Source organism: Malaclemys terrapin, chromosome 7, assembly GCF_027887155.1.
Source record: "Malaclemys terrapin pileata isolate rMalTer1 chromosome 7, rMalTer1.hap1, whole genome shotgun sequence".
Classification (NCBI taxonomy): domain Eukaryota; kingdom Metazoa; phylum Chordata; order Testudines; family Emydidae; genus Malaclemys; species Malaclemys terrapin.
In genome coordinates, this window is record NC_071511.1 from 31195821 (window position 1) to 31216671 (window position 20851).

The following is a 20851-nucleotide window of genomic DNA, read 5'->3' on the forward strand; positions in this document are numbered from 1 at the left end:
CACAAGGGTCCTGTCCTAAGCTCCCAGCTGCCCCTTGTGGGGCCAATAGCCCTGTATCCCTCCACCATGCAGAGGCAGCATCTGTTGAGTGGCAGCGATCCCTCCCCTTCATTCTTGGCTCTGCACTGGCCCCCCTGTCCCCAGTGATGGGGGTGGGGATTGATGTAGGTGCCTGTGGCACTCCTGCATGGTCCTGTCTCTGACATAGGCTGGCAATGGGATACTGGGCTAGATGGGCCTATTGTTGTAATGCGGAGGGAGGAGGGGGACACTGGCTTTGATGGGCCTGTTGGTCTGAGCTGGGGCAGGGAGAAGGGAGACCTGGCCCCATAGGATGCAGGATGAAAACTCCTTGCAAACCCTTGACAAGCTGGAGCCGCTGGCCCCTGACTGCCGTAGACAGACAGGGGCAACGCGGTCTCCCCCTTCCCTGCTTGCCAAAGCTGCTCCTGCTGGCAGCAGAGAACATGATGCCGCCCTACACTGAGCACATGGGGGCCTGTTCCAGCTGCTACTTTGCTAATGCTAGCCAGTGTGCCCCTCCCTGCTGCATTCAGGGGCAGTGGTAAGTGGCTGCCACTTTACAAGGGGGAAACTGAGGCACAGAGGGGCTTTCCCTGTGCTTGACTCTGGCTTTCTGGAAGATGGCCCGGCCTTGCAACTCCAGGGGGTGGGGGAGCCGCTGGAGACAAACCCACCAGCAACCGCCTGTACTTGCACCCTTGCTCCTAGCCTGCTCTGAGCAGGGTACTGAGCCAGCTGTGGATCCACACTAGTGCACCCAGCCTCCTTCGCACAGGGGTAGAGCGTTACCCTAGAGCGTGGGGGGAGCCCTAGGGTTACCCCACCAACCCCTTGCTGCTGCCCCCACTTCTCCTCCAAGGCACTGGGGCCATTCAGTTTTGCTCATGTCACTCTAATCATCCATAGTTGGAGATCTTTCAGTGCTTCCCCCCTGTGTCATCTCTAGGCTGGGGGAGGAGGGGGACCCGCTTTCCGCTCTCTCTGACACAGCAGCTGCCCCCTTGTGCTGGGACAGCTCTGCTCACATGCAGCCGCCCCCTTGTGCTGGGGCAGCTCTGCTCATGTGCAGCCAGGCTCCAAAGTGATGGGTTTTAAGCAGCCTCCTCTTCAAAGTGCACCGGGACAGCCCCCTTTGAGGCTCCATCTCCGAGCAGCTGCATGAGCCCATCATCTCCCCTTGCTGTAGAGAAGTTGCCTATCAAAGAACAGCAAAATGCAGCCATGGGGCTATAATGCTGCATGGGAGGCAGACCTAGTGGTTAGAGACCTGGCTTCAATTCCCTGCTCCGCCATAAACTTCCTGTGGTTCCTTGGGGAAGTTATTTAGGCTCAGTGCCCCTCTCTCTACAATGGGGATAATAGCACTGCTCTGCCTCTTGGGGGGAGGAGGGAGAATAAATGCATTAAGGATTCTGGGGGGCTCAGATCCAGTGGTACTTTAGATGAAAGGTTGCAGCTGATGGGCTGTAGGGGTAGATGGGGGCCCATTGGTCTGATCTGGGAGCATGGGGGAAGCAACCTGGCTAGGCCCATTGCTCTGAGCCGGGGAAGATACTGGAGGTAGGAGGGGCTCGAGAGGCCTCTGGTTCTGATCCATGCTGCATAATCTAGACCAAAAAGGTGCTTAGATGTTACAGCAGAGTTGCCTTAGCACAGCTGAGGGGGAAGTGAACTGTGGATAGAAACAAGGCCTCATTCTCGTACAGCTCCTCTCCTCTACCGCAAGGAGAAACCCTGGGCCCTGGCTTGGCTCAGGTTGTGACAGTGGAAGGGGGCAGAGCTAGCACGTTACTATCTAGAGCCCATCATGCAGGGCTGGATCTGCTGCTAAACACTCCCCTCCTCAAGGAGGAATAGTCCCCGGACACTCTGGGCTCCGGTAGCTGTGAAGAGCAGAAACCAGCCATAGCACTGGGTGGTGCTGAATTCCCACCCCACACAGCTCTCAGGCGAGAAGGGGCAGGTCTTCCTCCTCCCAGCCAAGCTCTGCTGCAGCCCAGGGTTGGCGGGGGGGGAGCCTGATGCAAATCTAACAGCCCTACCGCAAGCCTCACATTTACTGCCCCATGGCAAGCCCCTCCTTTCAAGAATAGCTTCGTGCTCCAGCCAGCACTGTGGCCCCTGCCTGAGCTCTTAAGAGCTGGGTGTAGCGATGGGAAGGCAGGAGCTGTGCAGCAGGCAGCTGGTAGAAATACCCAGCTCCCAGCCTTCTCGACTGAATGGCTCTTTCCTGTGAAGCTGCATAGCTAGTGTTCAAGAGCTGCCTTTGTGTAATCACGCTTCCTCACGCCTGGGGAAGGGAGCTGGGTAGGGGCTGCGCTCCCTTGTGTACACCTGGACACCAACAGCACTAGGGCCCATCCGTGCAGGCCCATCCCAGCCACGAATGGAGGTTCATAGCTCTTCAGCTTCAAGGTAGAGGCCTGAAGAGCAAAGTAGGACCGTGAGCCCAGGAATCCCTTACCCCACACAGCAGGTTTAGCGGGAGGGTGGAAGACACAAGTTAACATTCCAGGCCTTCATGGGTAACACGCCAAGTGACATCAAGCCCCTGCCCCATGGCACGGGGCTGCTTTTTCACAGGAGCTGCAGGCTCTCCCTCTGGACTCAGAAGCTGCCTGCACCCTGGAGGCATTTTGCTTGTAGATTCTTACCTTGGTTTTAGTGCTAGCTCCAGCATCTCAGAGCATGCTCTAGTGACCACGCCTGATGTGTTGGAAGTGGTTATCCAAGGGGAGTCTTCGTGGTTCCAACGCTGTTGCATGGTGTTCAGAGCCATCTTCTTGGGCTTCCCTTCTTCCATTCCAGCTCTGTATATACCCTGCTCTGGAGAGCAGGGAAGGTGGGTTCTTAACATACAAAGATATGCAAAGTTAGGACATTTCACTGTCTCCATTGGTGCATGCTGCGGGCAAGTCCAGCAAAGCCGGTTTCAGACTCTCACGTGAAGTCTATAGTGATTGGTAGCTGCCATCGATTTAGGTTTTTGTACTTTACCAGCGTAGGTACCACTAAGACAGTAGGTCACTAGGCACGGGAGCAGTCATGCTTGCCAGTGTAGGAGGTAGGTAGCCCAGCGTAGAGGCCTCACTTTCCAGAATTTTCCAGGCGTATGGAGAGTAGCAGCTTGATTCAAATCTCAATCTTCCCTACCATGAATGACATTACAAAAACCAGGTGGCAGGTTGGTGTCATTTGTTACGGACTTAGCTGTGCCCATCTTGACTAGACGCTACAATCATCTCAGTTAAGCCCTACCTGAAGCCTGAGTGGTTTCGAGTGAAATGTTTTTATACACCACCCCTCCCTCCCCCCCCAGAGAGCAACTTGCTCCTTGTAGCTACCATGTAAATGTTCTGAATTATATTTATATGCCTATGTTACACTTTAGTGACAGTATTGGAATATTTGTACGTGGTCCTCGTGAAAAGGTGTTTTGCATCAGTATGTTTTTTTATATGCATATGTTTTGTAAACATGTTAAATAAAGCCTTTCAAAAGATGCAGTTTTGAAGTGCATTAATTTGCAGGGTTATCGCCTAAAAAGAACCCTACTGCCATTGCTTCTCCACTGCTTAAGTCTGCAAGATCCTTGCTTTAGGAGCTGGAGTCAATTATAATTCTTTAGGGAAAGAGGAGCATTCAGAAGAATAACTAAATGGCTCAACTGCAGAGTTTTGTTCACTGATTGAACACCTGGTCTAGCACAGATGCTCTTAGTCACTTTAGCCGTCTTAAAAATGGTTTAGTTTCTTCCTAAACCAGGTGAACTAAATGTGCGTAGAAACAGATTTAATCATTCAGTGCTACACCTCAATGCAGACAGACTCTTCAAAACTGATTCAAGCGTCTGAGATGAGTTTGGATTCCTCTCGACCTGAGTTAGGTTGGTGCCCTGAGCTAAGCAAACTGGTTGAAACGGTCAAAGTGGTGGATGAGGTGAGTGAGTGTTTATAGCTCAATGGCAACTTCAAAATACCACACAGCTATTGCGCCAGGCAGCATGTCTGTGTTGCCATCTTTCCATAGGAGTCTCGCTGATACTCTCCTGCAGAGATGAGCTTTAGCTTGATGACAGAACGGGCCTGAGGAGTGGAGTTGTCAATCACGATCCTCAGCCCAAAGCTTTTAAGATAAGGCCTGAGACTCAATGGCCCAGCCTGAAGAGCAGGCCCGAGACCCTGACGTCAACAGAGACAGTGGAAGAGAGCCAGAACAACGCCCCATGCTCTGCTCCCTGCTCCCCCAATGACAGGTGAGCTATGGGGAATGCAGATGTCTCGCGTATTCCAGCTGCTGAGGCTAACTCCATCCCACCCACCATCTACCCCGACAATCCCCCAAGACGACTGACACAGGAAACGAAGCTGGGACCTGTCCATGGTGTTTTTTATTAATACCACATCATTTGCAGTGTGACAGGAACCGGGTTATCAGCTCCCGGGGCACTACTGTAATTTATGCTGCACGCACGCACACGCACACACACACACAGAGCTTCATTAGTAGTTTGTTTCCGTTTTTTTGTCTACATGTTCTCTTTAAAAAAAACAAAAACAAATTGCCTGGCACAAAGATCTGTTCAACGTATCTCACAACAGCAGTAACAGAACAGATGTAAGAGCTGGGCCGACAACTTCCAGTGCAGAAGAGGTCCTGGGGAAGGGGTGGAAAGAAGTCAGGGCAGGATGATCAGTGCAGTTTCCACAGGGGAAAGCAGAGACTGTGGTTTGTTGCGGTGATGCTGAGAAAAGACCAGGGCAGGAGCAAAGAGGCTTTGAATTCCCTGCACTCATCCCCACAAGCTTTGCTTGGGAGGAAGAGAAGGTGGCCCAGCCAGTTATAAGCCCTATGGCTGTCAGCACGTGGCTTATCAGGCCTGGGGGCATATTCCCTGTAATAGACTACCTGCATCTAGGCTTTGAGTCAGTTGGGCTCAGTTCAAAAGCAGAGTTGTATTTTTTGTTTGAACGCTGCCTCGCAGGGCTCGGAATTCCCATCTCCATTAGCAGATGCTGTGCTAAAAAGGAGCCTGAGCGTCTGTCTCTAAAGCAGCCAAAGCCTCCCTTCTCCCTGCCCCACTAAACTGACACGAGGGAGGTGAGAATCCCCCTCGCCCCCTTGAGCCCAAATGCTGAATGAATGGCTCATTCATCCACTGGGCATTTTCCTTCCTCTCCCCTTAGCAGTGCTTCCTTCCCCCTGGAAAAGCAACAGAGGTGGGCTTTTGGTCTAGGTCTCAGCGCCGCCAGCTTTCACCGGGCACAGCAGGCTGGTTAAAGACTGACTCCTTCTGACCAGAGGAAACCCAAAGCTACCTTCAAATAAAGTTCAGCGAGTTAACAGTGTACAAAAAATACAAATTGTGAAATATGCCGCTCTAAGACTATTCTGCACACTAGAGTGTTAAGTACCATTTCTCCACCCAGCTGGGGTTCAAAGGGACCTTTGCTCCCTGCTGCCAGGACGGCAAGCGGGCAAGGCAGCATGTGGCGCTGTCTCAGTAGTTCAGCTCAGTGGTCACCCGCCCTCCGGGGGCTGAGATAGGAGTTATGACAGCAGAGGAGTCACATGCAGAGTTCGGGGGTTGGGGGGGGGGGGTGTTGTTTTTCCTCTACACAAGTTTACAGCAGTGTACAGCAGATACAGACATTTTCATCTCAGAGTAAGAAATAAAAGGTACAACCTGGGAAAGGGGTGGGGAGCACATTGCAGGAACTGGAGAGGAGAGGGATGAACCAGACTAAAGCACAGAACTGATGTCAGGTAGGGGTACAAACCCCCCTTTCGATCAGCAAGGGGGAGGGGGCAGTTTCCTGGACTTCCCACCCCACCCTTTTCAGTACAAGTCCCTGACCCCCAAGGAGCCGGCTGGGGGAGTATTTGGGGAGCAGGGAATGTGGAAGTGTAGGAAGCCAAGGAGAGGGAGAGAGGGATGTCTCCTTGCAGCGATTCCCCTTGGCAGGCAGGCAAATGTTTGGTCGAGCAGAGCCACCCTGCCCTCATTGGAGGCTGGGAACCGAAGAGGAGCCAGCGTTCAGAGCAGCATTCGGTTCCCTGCGATCGGGGACAAGACCCTTACAATCGTTCAGGTGTGCTGAGGCCTCCCTAATGGCTTTGACGCCAGGTCTCCTTTAGTCTGGTGCACGTTCTGAGCCCAATTCTAGGCTTAGAAAAGCAAATGCCAAATAATAACAAGAAACGCTTGGAATGCAGGCTCAAGCTGACTCAGCATGTTCCTTCATAGGTACAAGTAACAATGGTTATAACTATCGCATGGAGTTTAGTAATGGCTGGATCCTGGGGCTGCCCACCCCCCAGCTTATTCTGGCTTTTTCTTCACCATTCCTGGAAGTTTTGCTTGGATCCTACAGGAAAAGAAGTGGGGAGAGGGTGAGTTTTAAGGGCCAAGAGGTCAGCTGGATGCTCATTAACGTGTGACAGGCTAGTGGTTGGATCATGCAAGACGTACATGAGGCTACAAGCTACTGGACCGGAGGCTTTGGCTCAGGCAGCAGACACCCATGCTTTGAGGCTTTCTACCTCTGCAGACATGACTGGGTTGTCACTGCACTAGGTTTACTGAGGACACTCCGTGTGGCTCTCTTCTTTCTGTTCAGCACCTGTTCTAAAGAGCATCTTGTGCCCCAAATGCTCTTGGCTTGAGGGCTTGTGGAGGAATTTAGCGCTCACGGAAGCTGTGGAAGAATCAGACTAGACAAAGCTTTTGGGGCTGGAACAGTCGCATGTATGTACACACGGACGAGCACACTACACTGGGAGCTACTGAAATGCAACTAAGGGAGGGATTTTCAAAGTGTCCAACTCCCCTTACAAGTCAATGGCAGTCAGGCATCTAGAGCAGAGGTGGCCAGACTATGGTTCGTGAGCCACATGCAGCTCTTTTACAGTTTAATGGTGGCTCCTGGAGCCCACCATGCCCCCCCCTTCTCCACCTAACAGACTGGCAGGGAAGGGAGCTTGGGGCTTCTGCTCTCTGGCGGGGCTCTGGGCTTCAGCCCCGCGGGGTGTGCCTGCTGGGGCCCCGAGCCTTGGCAGGCCCCTCCCATGGGGCAGAAGTCTCAAGCCCCACCCCCTGCTGCAGGGCTGAAGCCCCGAGCCCCGGCAGGTGCGCCTGGCTCTCGAGGTTCTGAAGATTATCGTATGCGGCTCAGAGAGTCAGTAAGTTTGGCCACTCCTGATCTAGAGTGTCAGATGGAACAGGGCCAGTAGCTGTAACCGCTGCGCCAACCACCAACACGCCCAGCAGAGATGTTTCTCTTCTGCAGTAGGAAGCAGTGCTCACCAGCAGCGTTCCCTCTAATTTTTTATGTCCATGTGCGGAGTGAATTTTGCTTTGTGCACCAATATGGTGGTGCACAAAATTCATGTGATGGTGGTGGGGCCGAGGGGTTTGGGGTGGGGCTCGAGGTGGGGCTCAGATCTGGGGCAGAGGGTTAGGGTGTGGGGGGAATGAGGGCTCCGGCTAGGGGTGAAGGCTTTGGGTGTGGCCGGGGATGAAGAGTTTGGGGTGTAGGAGGGGGCAGAGGGTTGTGGTGCGGGCTTTGGGGTGGGGCCAGGGATGAGGGGTTTGGGGTACAGGCTGTCCCAGGCTGCGGTGGGGAGAGAGGACTCCCCGCAGCCCTCTCTCGCCGCAGCAGCTCGGGGCCAAGGGAGAGGCACTTCTCCCCGGCTGCGGAAGCTCCAGTTGGGCTGGGCCAAGAGAGGGACTCCTCTCACCAATGGCACCGATGGGGTCTGGGGAGGTGATCCTCTCCCCCAGCCACGGCAAGTCCAGGGCAGGTCTGCACTGGGGCTGGCGAGAGGGGCGCCTCTCCCCGCCGCGATAGGTCTGCGCTACTTGCCTCCAAGGAAGCCTTACTAGCCAAGAGCAGTTTGAAGAGACAATGAACTTGCATGGTCCATATGAAGTCAGCAGATCAGGTGCACCCCAACCCCTACTAGCAATGCCTCTCAGTCAAGGCTCATTCACAACAGCTAAGTCCAGTTCAGATTGAGTCGGTACTGCTGCACCTAGAAGCTCCACTATGCTGGCAGCTGTACAGACAGAAGGTCCAATCCTCAGGAGAGGAGTCGTCCTCTGCCTGGGACTCCTGGCTCTCAGGTGACAGGGAAGGTGCTATTTTGATAGTGGGGTTTTTAGAGAAGTGCTGAGTGGACTCACTTTGCAATAATCGACTTAGTCTGGTCCCGGATGATTCCAACGTAGTGATCGATCTGCGTCTAAGGAAGAACCAACGGGTTAGGACAGCTGGAAGGGGAAGTGTATCCAACAGACAGCAGTAGTGCTTCCCTGAATGGCTGCCTCAGTTTACCTTTTAAGGCCAGATAGGGCCATCACGACCAACCTGACCTCTGTAACGTAGCTACCAACTTAGCATAGGCAAACTTTAGCTAGGACCATGGAGACTCCAGATATGTCTGCATTTCTCCTCTGACGAAGCCACTGCCTTAAATTCACATGCAGCACATGGAATTCTGACAAAGTCTATTGCAGGGTATTTTTACAGTGTTTGGAGGAGGATCCAGTAGCTAAACAAGCTGCTAAACGACGCGTGTGCTGGGAGACTGTGATGACTCACCTTATATTTCTCATAGACAACTGGAATACCGAAAATCAGCAATTCTCCTGCAAGAGACAGACAGGTCACTGGGAAGACAATAGCTCTTTGTACTCTGGCTGCCCATGGAAACGTACTGCCTTGTGTAAAGAGCAGCCCTGTTGCTTTCAGAGAATTACTGCAATACAGTCAGCATCAGGACAGGGTTCTATCTATGCCCTCTTTACTTCAGCCCCTCACAATCTCTAACAGAGCTATCCTCCCAGCACCCCGGAGGCAGGGCGGTGCTGTTATCCCCATTTTACAACTGAGTAACAGGCACAGAGAGACCAAGTGACTTGCCCAAGGTCACACAGGATATCTGTGCCAGAGCAGGGAATTGAATCTGGGTCTCCTAGGTTCCAACCTAGTGTGCTAACCACTTGGCCATCCTTTTGGCTCCTTAATACCCATTAGTAAATGCTATGGGGTGCTCAGAGTAGAACCCTGGTTTCCTAACTGCTAGTCCCTTCCCGTAAGAGAACTAAGGGGTTAAACAGAGGTTCATTGGTTAGGGACGGACAAACTAGAAGCTGATGCAATGGCTCCCAAGGCCTAGTCTTTGAGGTCCACGTTAATCTACACTGGATGGGCTCCTTGACTGACAATGAAAGGAATAGGTTGCTAGATAGACCAGGAAACGCCCCCACCTCACAGAGGCCCATTGCCTTCTTGAACTGAGGCCACTCTCTTACCAAGAATGAGGAGGGTGATCCCATTGAACACAGCCCCGACGTACGTCATCAGCCACATGACAACTGCCAGCTGGAAAGGGAACAGTGCAGTTCTGTTAACGGGACACAGCCATGCTGCTCAGCAGCACTGACCTGCTTCCATGCAGGCTAGATCGGCGCCACATTAGATCACCAGTCACTGTATGCTGATCTGGGCACCTTGGTGTTGAGTTTTGTTTTATTAGAAAGGTCGCAACAACACTTAAAAACACTCTAAAGTCTTTGGGGGCAGGGAATGTCTGTTGTGTGTACAGCACCCAGCACAAAGCCTGGCCCATGACTGGGGCTCCTTGGCGCTGTAATACAAATTTCTAATGTTATTTCACCAACTGTCTTCCTCAGGCAATGGCCTGTCCCATTGATCTCTGGTTTATCTGTTTGTGGCATTACTTTCCCGCTTCAGATCTGCCCAGAATTTAGCTCGGGCTGCAGAGCTCTAAGGAAGATTCCCCAAGGCAGATATCACCAGAGCCAGGCTTCCCTCCTGAAGAGTCACTGCCCAACAATACCCCCTGCCACCAGGGAATCCCCCCACCAACCTTCAGGGAATCCACCAGGTCCTCCACCAGGAAGAGGCGGATGATGAGTTTGAGAGCTCGGTTGACATGCACCATTGCATCATTTACGTAGTTGTGGAAGGCCTCTGAAGAGAGTGTGATATCGAGGTCCAGGTAGGCTCTGGAAGAACAAGAGAGTTGCACCCAATGAGAGACATCAGCCCTCTACTAATAGTAGGACTCTCCCCCCGCCCTCGGGGCCAAACCATGCACAGAGGTAGAGGAGTGTGCTATTGCTTATGGTCTAATGAATCCTTTAGCTCAGGCAGTAGAGCCTCATCCTTTTAGATTCGGAGATCCCAAGTTTAGACCCCATAGATGATATGTTCGGGGCATTGTTACTCAGGGAGGACTAAAGGTAAGAAGCCCCAATGGACTGGATCCTTCCAATGCCTTCCACTAGGAGCAGAGAACAACACTGAGCAGGCCCCACGGCCAGGAGGAGAGGGGAAATTATTTGGGATTTGACCCTGGAAGTTCAAACCCGTTCCACCCTATCTGGTTCTTGTAGCAAGTGTGAGAAAGGGCAGTGGTGGGGAACTGGGACAGCACCATCCTGAGGGATAACTGAGGGAAGAAGAGGTCTTCAAACACATTTACACTTGCTTTGGAAGCACCTGCTGCATTTGAAGTGGCATCAGCAGGATTAGTGTGGAAGAACATCCCAGTATGGGAAATCTTCAGAACTGTGCGGCTCCGATCCAGTTAGTTCTTCCCTGGAGGATGTGGACATTTGCAGTGTTTATGCACTGACCCCTTCACTGTGGACTTGACATGAATATTGATGTTGAGAGGTGTTTTTGAGAGAGGAGATCACAAACTGTCAACTCTGCGGCAAGGGCAGTCATTTAATGTTTGTTAATGCTTCTACGTACCACGATGATGTAAGATGGATAGTATGGATATCATCACTGTTCGGGTTCTAAAGCCACAGGTTCCACCAATTACTTTGGGAATCTTCTCTGCTGCAACCACTGGCAAAGTAAGGGCTTGTCTACATGGGGAACTACTCCTGATTAGCTACCTGCATGGATGCTCTTATTCTGGAATAAAAGCACTTTACTCCAAATTATCTTAATCCACTTCCAAAATTCCAAATTAACTGTTCCTAATCTGCTTCAAATTCACATCCGATTTTATTTCAGATTAATTTTCAGGTTTAGATAAGCCCTAAACCATTTGCCTGATTATGGTAGCCACAAGGGACTACAAGTCAGGATTGCGACCCCACTATACATACACATTACGAGGCAGTCCCTGCCCCAACAAGTTTATGTTTAAGTAGTTTTGTTGCCCCACAAAGCTTGCTGTGTGTATAACAACCAGGATGCTGCTAGAAGCTCTTACTCCAGTAGGGGGCACTGACAGCTAGTATCACAAAGTCGCTCCATTCTGGGCAATGGTTCCAGTGGGGTGGGACGGTACCTGGCTCATGAACTGCAGGGCAGTCGCTCTCCTGGCACAGGACACAGATTAACCAGAAGAGGGGAAGGGAACATGATATTGTGTGACCCATCTTGCTCCTATTTCCACTATACCAGTGCTACCACATGCTGAAGAGCTCAGGGCACTTAGCTATGTAACTGGAGGGGCTATCCAATGGCCACACCTCTAAGAACAAAGGATTGGCTCACTTGAATGGATGTCCCTCTTCAGACTTCTGTACGGCTTGGATGACAGACTTGTAGACTCTAAAGCTGATAGTGACTGACAGCAGCGCCAGGATGAGGTAAGAAACCACGCTGATGACGCTGAAGGCAGCCAGAGAGAGTAGCATGATCAGTGACGTGCCAAAGACAAAGCCTGTCTTCTTCACATCCCGCCAGAAGATCAGATCGTGCACTGCCAAGGAAAGGGACAAAACAAGGGGAAGTTACGGAGGCGGTAACAGAGAAGTGGAGAGTGTTGGACAGTGCGGGATCCAGTACAGGCCCTTGTTAAGTAATCGTCACTCAGATGTAGCTTTATTGGCCTATAGCATAGGTTCCCTTCCCATACACTATGGACAACAGGTCCAGAGGCCCAATCATAGTCACGAATGCATTTGCAGATATGTAACATTAAGCAGGTGTATACTTCTTTAATGAAACCAAAAGGGAAAATCCTTTCTAACTAGTGTTTCTTTAGCACCAGGTAATCAGTCTCCATACAACATATCTCACAGAACACAGGGGATGGACTCAAAGCCAGACAAGAGGAAACAAACCCAAGGCAGAATTCTCTTAGCTTTCAAACTCTCGGCCCCACTGAAGAGAGGCAAGTATGAGCCTTGCTTCACACTCCAGGAAGCAGCAATGTTAAGCAGTTTGTGTGAAGTCACTCTGCAATATCAACAGCACAATTGGTAACCTCCCATCCTCTGCTCCTGCTAGGCAATGTTACCCTGTCAGAGAAGTGGGACTGTCCAGAGTAAGTGGTCATGAAAGACAGTCTGAGCAGGGAAATACCTGCTTGTCAGTCACAGTGACAGCTTAAAATCAAGTCTTTAAAAACAGCATGTAAGTTTGCATGGAGAGCATTGCCTTTATCATTGCAGATTTGTGTTTGAGTAAGGGCCTCTCCCTTCCATCACATCCCATTCCTTCGAAGCCTGAATGTGCCAAGAAGTCAGCCCTGTGCCCCAAAGGCCTAGGAATGGTTGGGATATTGCAACACAGAATTCTGATTTTGCTGGAGGGTTAAAGAGCAAGGCCACACAGTGATGCACCAAGAAATATGATGGAGGGGGTCACCCGAATGGAGGAAGGCTAGCAGTCAAGGACACTCACTGACTGTAAAACGAGAGGAGCCTGTTTAGTGCTGAGCAAGTCTTAGCAAAAGCGACACACAGGGCAGAATTGAGTGAGCCAAACTCCAGAGACTGGAAACACAACTGCAGTAGCTTCAAAATGTCTATTAGCTAGGATGAAGTCATCACAGTCCACTTATTACACTACCGCCCCCATGGGTCTCATTTTCAGTGCAGCCCTTGTACGTTTACCCGAGAGGGACTGAAGATAAGTAACATTTGTCTTTCCCCAAAGCTGATACACCAGGTTAAATCACACCCCAGGCAGCCTTCTCATAGCTTCCCACACCAGTGTGTGGTGGCTGGGTACATCAGCCCCTACCTGTCACCAAATCTACTGCTGGGTCTGTGGTGCTTTCACAGCGCCCACTGCTGTGGTATCGAAGTACTGATAACATGGGTGACATGTCCTACTTACAATACAACAGCATCATCTGCAACTATCTTTGGACTAACTTCCACACCACAAATTGCTCTCTAAAGCTCTACTCTACAAATAAGCTAACTTCTTTAACAGCTGTTTAAAACTGCAATTGGGGAACCTGGTCCATGCCCAGAGTTTAATCTCAGTTCAGAATAAGGCAGATCCCTTTGTGTAGCCCCTAGATTAGAGGGGCTTTGTTTTTCCAGCCCTTGTAAATAATGTCTCCTGATAGGAGGTGCACGCTTTGGGTATTAATTGCTTTGCCTGCAGTATGCTGCTTCCTCTAGAAGAGGGCGCCATTGTCATTAATGGCAGCACCAAGCTGAAGGATTTGCAGCAGTTCCCAACCGGTTTCCCCCTGCTGTTTATTCTATTAGTGACAGGCTGCTGGGGGGAGTTGGGGTGGGGGGGGGGTGGTAGGGAGAAGAGAATTGGGCAGCCAGTCAACCAGCACCACTCCCAGTAACACTGGCACTTGTCCATGCTCCCAGCTCAAACTCTGCAAGAAAACTATTCAGGTCTCCTCCAGGCAGAACAAAAAGAAAAGGAGGAATTTCCAGGGTTTATCCCATGTTTTTCATGGCTGCTTTAGATACGTTTAAGGCAGGGGTTGGAAACCTTTCAGAAGCGGTGTGCCAAGTCTTCATTTATTCACTCTAATGTAAGGTTTTGCGTGCCAGTCATCCATCTTAACGTTTTTAGAAGGTCTCTTTCTATAAGTCTATAATATATAACTATTGTTGTATGAAAAGCAAATAAGGTTTTTAAAATGTTTAAGAAGCTTCACTTAAAAATTAAATTAAAATGCAGAGCCCCCGGACCGGTGGCAGGACCCGGGCAGTATGAGTGCCACTGAAAATCAGCTCGCGTGCTGCCTTCGGCACGCGTGCCATAGGTTGCCTACCCCTGGTTTAAGGGTTTGGTGAAGCCGCAACTTTGAGAGGGAAAGTTTTTTGTTTTGTTTAAATATCCAGAGATGAACCCCACTAGTGTGGCAGCTTATTTAAAAACAGACCCAGCAGCGTAGTGTGTGGGGCATTGTGGTTAAAAAACAAAACAAAAAAAAAACCCCTCAAACTCTCCCTTCTGGCCATCTTCAGATTGAAACTGAGCAGAGAGCTAGCCGTCTGGTTGTTTTGGAGAAGCATAAAGGATGTCCATTTTCTCAAGTTCCTCTCCCAGGCAGTTTCTGCACCAGCAGCTTGGCATAATTGGTTTTCAGTAACTGTCAGAACAGCCAGAAGGGAAGTGTGGTAGGAGAGGAAGTGAGAACAATCTAAGATCTCTACGTTTGAATTATAATGCTGTTGAAGGCAGATCACAGGCTGCTGGAGAATTAGCGATTTTATATTTATCTTGTGCAAGCATTAAGGAAAGAGAGACAGGGCTGATGGATGAATTTCGATGAACATGGGAAGTGCAGTAACTCAGATCAGAGGTTAAGGAAACATTCCAGAATCTCTAACAGACTTTGGTTCCATCTAATTGCTCTATCTTTGCCTGCCTGTTTACAATTCCCAGCCTCCTGCTGGTCTGAGGATCATAGGCTGGAATCAGCTGCACCTTCATGTGTATACAGTATTCTAGCTTGGATTCTTGCAGCCAAGCAAAATATGAAAGCGGTGGGTTGGAAGGGAGGAGCCATATTAGGCGCCTGGATTCCTTTAGCATGCAGTAAGGACGCTACATGCACTGTGAGCACAGGACCAACTGCTCAGGTTGTGAAGGCAGATGCTTCAACCCCCTTTGGTTCAAAACACAGCCCTCTCCACTCGCATTAAACTCCTACACTGCACAGGAACCAAACTAGGTTAATGGAGTCCGCTTCGTTCTTTACAATTCATCCCCAGCCAGATCCAGAGCCCTCAGAAGAGGACAGAGGAGCCATTTACAAAGCAGCACAAGGCTGTTACTGTGAGAGACGGGAGAGGCGCTCTCTGTGCTACGAAGGAGCCTGGCAATGGGCCAAAGATAAATTTATAAAAAGCCCTTTTCAAATGGGTCGCTCTCTCCTGACCTGTAGAAAAATAGTTTATCCATGAAGAGATGCCTGGCTGTCAATCTCACATGTAACAATGCAGAAGGGAATCACGTCTGCTAGCCAAATTGCTGGAGAGAGTGAAAGCCAAAAACCACAGTTTGTCTGCACGGTATTAGACTAAAGGAGAACAAAGCCAGCCTCCCATAGAACAGGCAGGAAGAAATACACCGAGGGGATGTAACTGCCTTGGACACATTCTCACCACAGAGAATTTTGGTTAGCAATTCCTAGGTCATCTTTCTTATGCTGGAATTAGAATCCAAGCGTCTCTCAAACATGCTTTTAGCCGAGTATCCAAGGATAAAGCTCTCAGCACAACAGCCATATCAGGTGCCTGGATTTTTATGCCTCAACACAATGCATCATACCTCACTTCTATGAAGGCTGGCTTCACTTGATGAAAGCAATGCCTATGGGTGAAGTGTGGTCTAGTATTCACACAACAGCATCTTTTTGTTTGCTGCCCACACCTCAGGTGCGTAGGTTTGTCAAACTAAACTCAACTTCCACTTGGCTTTCATCTGTTACTTAAGCTTTCCTCACTTCCCTAGAGAACTGAGGGATTCCTGACCTTGCATTTGTGAATGTAAGATCAATGATGGGATGCAAATCACTCAGGTCATTTAAAACCCCACTGAGATGTATTCTTGTATGAACACTACTGCACTGGCAGTCTTATCTACAGTTCCTATGGAAATATACCCCTCTGTGGGCTGAATAGAAGACTTAAGAGATTCACAAGAACTGGATACGGAAGGGTCTCATCTCCCAGGCAGTGCAGGATATAGAATTGCTCATTACCATGTATTGTCTAATGCCCAGTCCAAGCAATGCGTCTTCCACTGCTTCCCTTGGAACCTACAGATCACCCCATTTCTCTCAGTTATCCTCCCAAATAACTGAACTGTCCTTGGTGTTTACACCCTTTCCCAACTCATACTATCCTCTCCCAGGGCTGCTTCCATTGAATCTCAAAGAAGAAGGACACATGGTATCTTAATTTTTTTGAAAACATGACTAAAGGAAGATTACACATTCTGGGCCCCACCTCCAGCCGACTCAACCATGCTCTCGGCTTTCCAGCGTTTAATTGTTCCTTGCATTCAGCCAGTATCTGAACACCAAAACAGGGGCTGGTCACACTGATGCTCCAAAGACAGAAGCGATTTCATTCAGTGCAGTTCAACAACTGATCAGGACAGACTATGGCCCCTCGCATTAATGGAAATGTTACTTGTGTCACCAGTGCCGTTCCATTCACTTGAATGGACGCTAACTGAACCCAGCTATAATCTGTGCATGAACTTCTTCCCAATACCCTTGTTATTTTATGTCCATACACTAGATGGGGAGCTTTGAAAACCAGTTTGAAATTCATCTTCCCAGCATAACCACACTGGAAGTGTGAACAGAGTTTTTATTCAGGCCTCTTTCCAATACATACTTCCCTGCCAAGCCAAGCCTTTATCTTCTGTAAAGAAATTTTCACAATAACCTCTTACAAAATAATCAGTGCTTGTGTTTGCAGACATTTCGAAAATGAACCACATGATGCAAAAGCCTCAGGGGCTTCATGTTATTAAAAGAACTGTTTGTGGCCCTGAGTATTTGCTATTCTAGCGGGCCAGCTGATTTGTAGGTAATCTGGATTAACACAGAAGTACTAGTGGAATGGACATCGGTGGGTCTTTTATTCCCAACCTTCTATGCCCCAAATTATTCCCCAAGCAGAGTTCTGACCCCAAGACTCCAGGGAATCCACTTGGGACATTGCTATTGGTGATTTTACATGGAAGGCATTCAGAAAATACAGAAATGGGTAGCAGTAGATTCAGATTACAGAGCCAGAAGGGAACACTGGGATCTAGTCTGATCTCCTGTATAAACACAGGCCCACAGGGCTGCCCTGAATTAATTCCTATTTACTCTGATTCAAACCTTTCAGAAAAACATCCAATGTGGATTTAAAAAATGGCCAGTGATGGAGAATCCACCATAGCCCTTGGTAAATTGTTCCAATGGTTAATTCCTCACTGTTCACGATTTGCAACTTATTTCCAGGCTGAATTTGTCTAACATCAGCTTCCAGACATTAGAACTGGTCAGACCTTTGTCTGCTCAACTGAAAGGCCCTCTATTGTCAAATTTCTGTTCTCTCTGTAGACTGATCAAGTCACCGCTTAACCTTTGCTTTGTTAAACTAAACAGATAGAGCTGCTTGAGTCTCTCACTATAATGCACGTTTTCAAATAATTTACAACTACAAGACAGACAGACGGACTTCAGCAAGCAAACAGCCCTGTTTGGAGAATGGTAGAAAGCACATGGACATTAATGAAGAAAAGTTCTCAAGGAAGGAGGAAAATATGATTAGAACCACCCAGAACCCAAGATGTGCTCTTATACCCATAATGCAAGTTGGCTGGTTTCCTTTGTAAACCTAGATTTCTAAGGGTACATCTACACTACCCACCGGATCAGCGGGTAGTGATCGATCTATCGGGGATCGATTTATCGCATCTCGATCCCCGATCGCTCTGCCGTCGACTCCGGAACTCCACCACAGCGAGAGGCAGAAATGGAGTCAACGGGGAGGGGCGGCTGTTGATCCCGCGCCGCAAGGATGCGAAGTAAGTGATTCTAAGTTGATCTAAGATACGTTGACTTCAGCTACGCTATTCTCGTAGCTGAAGTTGCGTATCTTAGATCGATCCCCCCCTCCTAGTATAGGCCAGGCCTAAGGGTATTAACAAGGTGAGTGTCTGACAAGCAAATAAGGACAAGAGACTGGTATTGTATTTCCAATATAAAACGTTTACCTGAAAACCCAGTCAGTAGCCTCACTAGGGCATGTTCTACCGGAGATCCAGCCACACTATCCCAGACAGCTTCTTTGGGGATTTCACCATCAGTACTAATGTGAGCTGTGGCAGGGGCGGGCTTCATATCTGTTTGCTGATGGATGCAGAGAGGTCTTTTCTCCAAGGGAGATTTCTGAGCTGCTGAGGGGCCATGGTCCTGTGCTTTTCTTCCCCCGCCCGGCAGGGAGATTTTACTTTGTGTTGGAGTCTGCTCGTCATCCAGTTTTCCACCTAGTTCTTTGAGGGCCTTAATTGTCAGCTGCTCCTGCTCAAAGTCTTGAGCTACCGTGGGAGATCTTTGAGAGAACAAAGGTTTCTGGAAGTTGCCCTTGTCATCAGTGATGCTTTGCACAGCATAATCACCATCCACTTTCACATCTGACCTATTTGCCTCATCTTTATGAGGAGCTCTTCCTGGAGCAGTGGTTTTTAGAGCTGCAGTTTCAGCCTCTGAGAAGGTGTCTGTCAGGTCCTCCAGAGAGTCATTACCCTTGGACTTCAAGCATTCCGGCATGAAATCCACCACGTTCTCCCCACTTAAGGCATCTGGATGATCTTGTTCTTTCAAATTACCCAAGGGCAGAGAGAGGGGGACTCTCTCATTCGGCATGTTTTTAAGATCCTTCAGTGGAGCTGCCGTTGGAGAAATGCTGAGAATGTCACCAGCCTTGAGTGGTTTCCCAAGGAGACCTGGATCCCAGTGGCCTGAATGCTGCATATTTATAGACGTCAAATCCAGAGTGGATGACTTGGGATATTTTGCTTCAGCAACTGGACTCCCTCCAACGTCTGGATGCGCTTCTATAGTTTCAAAGTCATCAGTGAATCCCTGATTATCTTCTGGTGTCTGAGGGGGCAACTGACCCTCTCTGCTGTGTTTGTGCAGCTTGTTAGGTGCCTCTTCATTATCTGCAGTTATCCAGTCTCTTGTTTTGCCAGCAGTAACTGGAGCGAAGGTCAGCTTCTCCACTGGTGCCACGCCGCTATCTGTGGGTTGAAGGACAAGCTTCTTGTTTCCATAGGCCAGATCTACGGGCACATCCTCTATCACTGTGTCATCAGATTCGCCAGAGCTGTCTGCATCTGTGATTTCAGCCAGGCCAGAACTTGGCCAGCTCCCATCAGCCTTCAGTTCAACTGCAGTAGGTGAAGCATTCTTCATTTTAACAGCTTCTTTGTCCAGAGGAACATGTTTCTCAAATCGAGGCGATGCTAAGTCTGTATATGCTGTGTCTTTCTGCTGGACACTGACAGTAACAGGATGAGGCGAGGGTGCTTTGCACGCTTCTGTCCTGTTGCCTGCTGGCTGCGTAGGAGTGCCGCCAAACTCTTTGGAGGTCACTGCAGGTAGGTCTGAGGTTTCAGCAATCTTTTCAGAATGCTCTACTTTAGGAATCAAGTCCCAGTTCAACAGCTCATTCGTGAAGCTGTGCATCTCGCGTACACACTTGGACACTTCTTCCAATGCAGCTGTTGTACCTGAAGACTGGCGTGATAGCCCAGGTCCTGCTGGAATGCTGCTCCCGCTGCGAGGTTTCACCTGGAACTCACAGACACGGTCTTCTGGGATATCCGTAAGAAGCTCTCTCTCACTGTGCATCACCCAGTTGCTACTGAGATCGCCAGAGTTGCTAATTAATGAATCCTTGTACTCTTTATCAAATGCTGCTTTGTCGATAATCACCTCGAATGGCGATTCGGGAGAGTCTTTTTCTAGAGCAGTCTCCCCACCAGATGGAGTGGAAGACTGCGAATAGACACCTTTGCTCAGAGGTTGCTCAGCATCTTGCTTCTGGTCAGTCAGGAAAGTAAATCTGGATTCACTGCCTGTAGTGACTCTCTTGTTTTGGTCCATAAAATCTTGGTCTTTCAGTCTGCTTTGTTCAGCCTTACCATCTTCTGACAGGCAGATAATGGTGCCCCTCACATACGTTTGTTCTGGGGAACTAGTCGAAATCACTGGGCTGTAGGAATGAGGTTCTGCTCCAATAGAAAATGGGGAGCCTTCTGACCCAGGGGACCCAATGGAGGTTGCCTCTATTCCAGAATTGGCACTTGGCCCACGGAAGCTATCCATTCTTTTGCTGTCTACAGCAACCACCAGTTCTTTCACCTCATTTGAGGGAGGGGGCTTGCTGTCTATTTCTCTGCTGCTGTCTGCCCAAGCTGTCAAGCCAGGGGTTTGATTTTCAGATCCCAGAATCCCTGAAGCTGCCTTATCAGAGAGAGAAGCAGTCCCCTCTGAGGCCAGGATTTGAGAGAGGGAGAGATTCACAGAGTGCAGTTACAAGTTAAAAGTCAAGCAGGCAACATGCTATCTTGGGATCTAGAGGAAAAAAGACAAGACCCGAGACACCAGCCTTGGCAAACATGCATGGAACTGCCAGTCGTAGGACAGGGAAGCCACTTGACACAAGAGGTTGCAATCTACACCAATACTTTCCAAGCTGCCAGTTTATAGCTGTGATTTCATAGCACATGAAGGGGAGTGTTAAGACCTGCAAAATTAAGTATGCAAAGCAGCTGTGGAGGAACTTAGGCATGCGGAGAGGGTTAACAAAAGCAATACAAAATAAGTGTGAACTTTTCGCTGCGTGCTACTTAAGGCACTGATGGGATTGCAAAACAAACAGTTCCAAGAAGAACCTAAATTCACCATCACCCAAATTAAAGTGACTCCTGAAAAAAACCTGAAAGCATCAGGACACTTGCACTCTAGTGTCAATGCTATAGCTATTGCCTCCGAACTATTCACCTCAGTATATGGAAAGAGTGAGTTCTAGTTCGCTTTCTATGTGGAG

The 20851-nt window shown here is 49.4% G+C and overlaps 1 protein-coding gene across 4 annotated transcripts in view; it reads right to left on the bottom strand.

The window, feature by feature from the left end:
- Positions 1–4396: 4396 nt before the first annotated feature.
- RTN3 (reticulon 3) overlaps positions 4397–20851 on the bottom strand; it is a 31349-nt gene continuing 14894 nt past the window's right edge. For 2 of the 4 annotated variants that reach the window (XM_054034520.1, XM_054034519.1), the window contains 6 exons: positions 11571–11778; positions 9919–10057; positions 9341–9410; positions 8628–8674; positions 8210–8268; positions 4397–6392 (listed from right to left, as the gene is read on the bottom strand). In XM_054034520.1, coding sequence (XP_053890495.1) covers positions 6347–6392; positions 8210–8268; positions 8628–8674; positions 9341–9410; positions 9919–10057; positions 11571–11778 — 569 coding nt within the window. In that variant the 3' untranslated portion in view covers positions 4397–6346. Of the gene's footprint in view, positions 6393–8209; positions 8269–8627; positions 8675–9340; positions 9411–9918; positions 10058–11570; positions 11779–18008; positions 20292–20851 lie in introns of all 4 variants that reach the window. The other 2 variants (XM_054034518.1, XM_054034517.1) reach the window with 2 other exon arrangements.